At 35.3% G+C, this 6375-nt stretch overlaps 1 protein-coding gene across 1 annotated transcript; it reads right to left on the minus strand.

Annotated features, from left to right (window-relative positions):
* Positions 1-513: 513 nt before the first annotated feature.
* LOC110639914 (probable beta-D-xylosidase 6) lies at positions 514-5942 on the minus strand. Its single transcript, XM_058154382.1, has 6 exons — positions 5076-5942; positions 3067-3233; positions 2879-2976; positions 2424-2774; positions 1665-2081; positions 514-1267 (listed from the first exon to the last, which is right to left on the minus strand). Exons 1-6 carry the CDS (start codon positions 5823-5825, stop codon positions 669-671), a joined length of 2382 nt encoding a protein of 793 aa, XP_058010365.1. The 5' UTR covers positions 5826-5942; the 3' UTR covers positions 514-668.
* Between the last annotated feature and the right edge of the window lie 433 nt (positions 5943-6375).

Consider the following 6375-nt stretch of genomic DNA (forward strand, 5'->3'; position numbering starts at 1 on the left):
GATTTTTTTATATATTTTAGAATATTGATGAAAATGTTTTTAAATTTACAGTTCCCTCATACATTTTTATATTTTTTAATTTTTATCAAATTAACTATTAATTAAAAGATGATTAATGAGTTACTAATCACAGATAATTTGATTGGTCTCCTTTCATCCTTAATATGAAGAGTGAAAGGGTTTATTTTTGTTTTTTATTAATAATTAAAAAAAAAATATATATATATATATATATATATATATATATATATATATATATATAGCCAACTTAAATTTTAATATATATATATTTTTTGAAATATAAAAAATTAAAATATTAATTATAAAATAACAAAAAAAATTATTTATTTTGTGGTACACGTATTGTATAGAATCTGATAGAGACATGCTATGAGGTTGACCACCTACCAAACCAGCAAAATCATATGATACTGCTGCGTCATGCCTAACAACTCCATTTCCTACTCTTCCCACGCATCCAATGTCATCACAACATACCCATTTGGAAGTAGCTAACAGAAATTCAGAATTTTGAGTTCTGTCTTATTTGTTTCCACATTTCATTATTGGTTCGAAACTGTAGAAGGACATTGAGGCCTGACTCAAGTTCAGGCCCTTTGGATGAAAATCATGCTTGTGGCAGCAATACAGTTGCCCCTTTGATGGCATCAATAAGCTTCAATGGTAACAAAATGCTCTAAATCTCCTAACATTAGGACATGATTGCCTAATGGCATTACCCTTTTCCCTTGCTCATTTGCAATGCTTAGATGTATGCAAGGATCTATCAAGATGCTTGTTTCAGTAGACATGGAAGAAATAGTATGTACGCGGTCAAATCCAACGAGTTGTTTTTCTGGAGTGCCTTTAAAAACTTTTGGCACTCTGGAGAACAACATCAAAACATGGCTTCCATCCATATCTCCAACATTCATGACAGATATTTGCACATAGAATCTCAATGAATTGCAAGAAGTCATCTCGTCAATGTATATATAACCAAGTGTCTCTCCTTTCTGGTGTAGTATTCTCTTTCTGGAAGTAGCTGTCAAAGATTCTGACAGACTCAACTTCCTTGGTGCCGACAAGAACTTGTAAGTGAAACTGGTGTAGCTTAAGCCTTCACCAAATCCATAGACTTGATATCCAGTGTAAAAACGGTAGGTTCTTCCAGGATAACCACGAAAAGGATCAGCTCGCATATTCATATCAGTCATTGGTATCTTGGTGAAAGACTCAGGATACCAAGTCATTGGAAGTCTTCCACCTGTAATTTTAATATGCAAACATAAAACTAAGTTCAGCAAAAGAACAAGAACCCACTGATAACAGAGAAATCAAATAATTAATCCCACGGTGTCTGTGGTAGTGTTTGAAGTCAGAAAAATGGTAAAGCATTTCAAATGACCATGTTAAATTTTAAAACCATTTTATTATCTTAAGAATGAGTTGTTTCCATCTGCTTGTAAAATTTCTGGCAAATGGGTCCATTTTAGATGATGAATTTCTATCTTCAAATGCCATTAGAATGGTAATTTCATTTTTTATGCGGTCTGAAACCTTCCTATCAAATTGAGGTTAAGGATTTAGGTTCTACCAAAAAATGCAGCAGAGTCCTTTTCTTTCTTTCAGCTAATAGTACAGAAAAGTTTTAAAGTACAAACCTGGATTATGGTCTCCAAAGATGACTTCCGCGAGTGCTTTTGCACCAGCTTCACCAGGGTAACCAATCCAAAGAATGCTAGCAACTTTCGGGTCTAGTTTGGCAAATGATACATCAAGCGGTCCTCCACCAGTAAGAACCAGAATCACTGGCTTTTTACTAGCTGCTGCAACAGAAGATACCAGAGCCCTTTGTTTACCAGGTAACAAAAGACTAACCCGGTCAAGATCTTCAGTTTCTTGTGACAAATCAAGCCCAGCAACTACAATTACATAATCAGCACTTTTGGCAATATCTATTGCTTCGTGAAATTGAGCATCAGAATAACAAGAAACATCAGGGCAACCAACTGAATAAGATGTCTCTGTTACATGGGATTTTAGTCCAGCAAAAAGGCTGAGTGGATCACATGGATATCCTACAATATTAAGAAAGAAAATTAATTTATCAAAGCATATATGGAAGTCACAGAACCTCAACAAGGATGAGAAAACCCTGCAATTACATGACCTTTGCATGTTTGGACTTGACTATTTGTGTAATGGTGCACCACATTTGGAAATTAAGATAGACATTTTTGTGAATTAGATCAAAGGTTGTGATGAAAACAGTGAAAACTAAACTGTTTAACTTGCTGTAGGTGGCAATTTAACAGTCTAATCTAAGACTCTAGTAACTGAGCCCAAAGAAAAAAAATGAAAAGATTAAAAATAAAGGTGGAATTTGAACTTAATATACCACAATCTATAGCATGTAATACCTGTGTAGTCACCACCCAAATTCGTTGCATTGTTTGCCAGTGGGCCAATAATAGCCAGGGAAGAAACAGCTTTCTTATTCAATGGCAGGAACTTCTTATCATTTTTAAGAAGCACAATGCCCTGCCTTGCTGCTTCAAGTGCTATTTTCTTATGTTCTTCAGTACAAACAGCTTCAGGTCCCAGTTTTCCAAACTGCCCTTTTTGGGGGTCTCCATCAAACATCCCAAGTCGGAGTTGAACCGAGAAAAGATTGAGAAGAGCTCTATCTATATCCTCTTCTCGCAACTTACCTTGATCAACTGCTGATTGAGCATGGCGGATCACATATGAACCACAATTAATATCCATACCTACATATAACGAACTCTCTTGTTACGAATGGATAAACACATATAAGCATTTATTGATAAAGATTATAGACAAGTTCAATAGAATAAGGGACAATTATACATGCCTGCTTTAAAAGCAATAGCAACTGCATCCTCAGGGCTTTTTGTATAGTTCTGATACTCGAAAATTGTGGCCACAGCATCACAGTCTGAGACGATGTATCTGTATTTGTCAGGGTTTACATATGATTACAGACAACCAAGTTTCCATGATTCCATCATTTCATATTACATAAGCTCTCAAAATGCTTACCCTTCAAAGCCCCATTCTGTTCGAGCTTTTGTTAAGATATCCTCTCTTGCGCATGCAGGCACTCCATTAACTTGATTATAGGAACACATTAAGCAACTTGCTTTGCCTTGTTGTATGCAACTACGAAATGGTGGCTGATATGTGTCCTCTAAATCTTGCTCTGTAACCTAATTGGCAATGGCAAATCAAGTGTCAAATCAAATAGATTTAACATTCAATTTGAGATTCAGTCCAACAAATCTTGCTAAGTACTTGAAATTGCAAAAGAGTTCATTTGGCTAGGACTGCATTTGAAATAAACGAGGATTTGGATGTGTTTCAACTTTCAAGTGAAGAATCATAAAACAATCAACATGATGTCAAATTTCAAATGCCACTTTATTTAAAATTCTTATCTATTCAAATGGATCATAAAATGATTTTCAAGCAACCAAAGCAATTATATTAAGGGTGAATTAAGCCATATGAGGCTAGGACTTTGTTAGTTCCTTGCCTCGGCCACTTGATGATTATTCAATTACTTTGGGTCCCCAAGGTGGGCTACTAGAGGAATATCCGCTGGAGGGCCACCTGCAACGGCAAGCACTCCTATAGCTGATATTTCCCCTGCCTTAGGCAACTCAAGAAGAATCACAGCAATTGTGGTAGACTGACTCTCAGAAGATCAATTTGTCATCTTATTTTGAGGTAGCCAATGATGTTATGATTGAAGGAAAGATTTTAACTCTTTAGTATTTTGAAGAAGACCTTAGAAGTAGCACAACCTTAGAAGTAGCACAAGGAGTAGCATTGGTGTAGCTCCTTCGGTGAGAACCCTTCAAGTCTGTTATTCAGCTTGATGTGTTATGGAATTTGGCCTTCTTGTGATTGTTGTTGTGAAGTTAACTAAGGGTTGGGGTTGGGTTGGGGGGGTGAAGAGGAAGAAGGCAAATGGGTAGGAGAGAGGGAGAGGAACTAGGACGAGGAGAGTTAGGGATTAGAATAAGGCAAATGTAGTCATTTTATAATAGACTAATGGCAAAAGGCTTTAAAATTAGATGGAATGACAAAATAATAAATGGAACTAAAAGTTAGGGATGTACTAGGGTATAAACAAACCAAGTCAAGCCAAACTTTTAAGAACTTAGGCTTGGCTCATAAAAAAAATTTTGATCTCAAGTTCAACTCGTTTAGAAAACGAGCCAAATATCAATATGCTCTAGCTTGGCTAGTTTAGAAAACGAGCTAAGCTAAGTCTCAAGCAGCTTGAGAGCAGTTCTACTCATTTACATCATTGATGAGTTTTAGATATAGGATTATGCAGTTCAAACTACGTTAGTTTTAATTAGATCTCACATAAAAATTAACTTAATTTTCATAAAAAAATTAAATTTAAATTATGAATAACTATATTTTATGAATACATTTTATATATTGATTATATCATAATTTTAAACAATATATTATTTTTAGAGTAGTCATAAATAAAATAATTATATTTATAATATTATGGAGTACAATACCTAATATAAATATTTTTTACAAACGAATCCACTTATTTAACGAGTTTCATCACAAGCCTGCTCGTGAGCCCGTTTAACGAGCCAAATTCTGCAAAGCTTGAATTCCGCTTATTTTACTGAGTAAAGCCTCAAACAGCTTATGTGCAGCTTGGCACGTTTACACTCCTAGGATGTACCAATGAGTTTCTCAAAATAGAGGGACTAACTAATAAGTAATAGCAATACACAAGGACTTGAGCATAATCCACCCCTACTTTAAACTGAAACAACCTAAACCCAGTTGCAATTGGTTAAACAGTAAGGATATCCAAGTGAAACGAAGTTAAGAAAGGAAGTCCTCCCACAACCAAATTCTTTTCTGAAGCCTACTAACAGCTGCAAACTATACCCAGTTGAAATTGATTAACCAATACTATAAAAGGTCTCACAATAATCATTTTTACTCACTCAGAAATTTACTAACAATTATGAAATGGATTAAAGAATTCCGTGAAAATGAAAGCTTACCACAGCGTTGAAGGAATATCTACTGAAATTGCCCCATTTTTCCAAGTCATAAGCAGTAAAATGTTTGCAACAAGCAGACAGCATAAGCCCATCACCAACTTCTCTTAACACCCTTTTCTCTCCAAATCCGTATCTATCGTTTCCTCGACCACCACCACCAACCTTCCAATTCCCACCTTGGAAACCCTTGACATACTCAATAGCATAAGCAGAAGCCACCATAGGATCCTCTCCAGGAGTTTCTTGGCCTCTTCCCCATCTGGGGTCCCTAAAAATATTAATATTAGGAGCCCAAAATGTCAACCCTGCTTGCCCAACATTGTACATTGCTCTAGCCTCTATAGCAACAGCCGAACCAATCAAGAACCAAAGAGTCCTATTAAAAGCAGCAGCTGATACAATAACTTGAGGGAAACCTGTGGCCGAAAAAACAGGCCCACTTCTAAAGGAGACACCAGGGCCATTAGTGGCAATTCCATGAAGAGACTCAGACCACCACTCATAGGGTGGGATGCCAAGTCTTGGGATCCCTGAAGCATTGTCTGATAGTTGTAAGATCTTTTCTTGGAGGGTCAATAGAGAGATGAGAGAGTGAGCTCTTGCAGGAACAGATAGGGATTTATTGCAGAAAGGGTAGGAGTTATGGTGTGGAGACTGGCATGGGAACTGAGGGATCACTGATTTGGAGATAGAGATGGAGAGATTGAGAAATACTAGGAAGAAGAAGCAGGATCTCCAGTGAAGGGACATTGGGGTCTCAAAGTTGGCTAAAAGACCCTTTCCCCTTGGGTACTTTGAAAGTTGAACGTTGAGTTAGGAGGATTGGAATGGTTGGTCTATATAGTTGGTTATGATGTCAAACTAATAATTGGAGGATTTTGGGGGCTATCTGCTGGATCCTTATCAGAGTTAAACTTATATGCTCAATTTGGGAACTTTTTTTCTTTTATTACCTTTTTTATATAAAAAATTTGGAAGTATAAATGGAATTATTTTCAAGTTTTGTCTATACAAGACAATTATTTAATTATTTGTTGAGTCATTTGTAATTTTTAAATCAATTTTCTAATTATTTTTTATATTTTAAAAGATATAATTCAATGCAAATATTATATATATGATAAATATATTTTAATAATTAATTTTTTTATCAAAAATTTTAATAATTAATTATATTGAAATTCATATAAAATTCACATAATCAATTATAATAATAGTCAGATGCTTCAACATTTACGACTTACTTCCTTTTTGTTGATTCGCTGTTGAATGAAATTTTCAGATTTTCTACTAAAATTAA

Source organism: Hevea brasiliensis, chromosome 10 (genome assembly GCF_030052815.1).
Source record: "Hevea brasiliensis isolate MT/VB/25A 57/8 chromosome 10, ASM3005281v1, whole genome shotgun sequence".
Classification (NCBI taxonomy): Eukaryota; Viridiplantae; Streptophyta; class Magnoliopsida; order Malpighiales; family Euphorbiaceae; genus Hevea; species Hevea brasiliensis.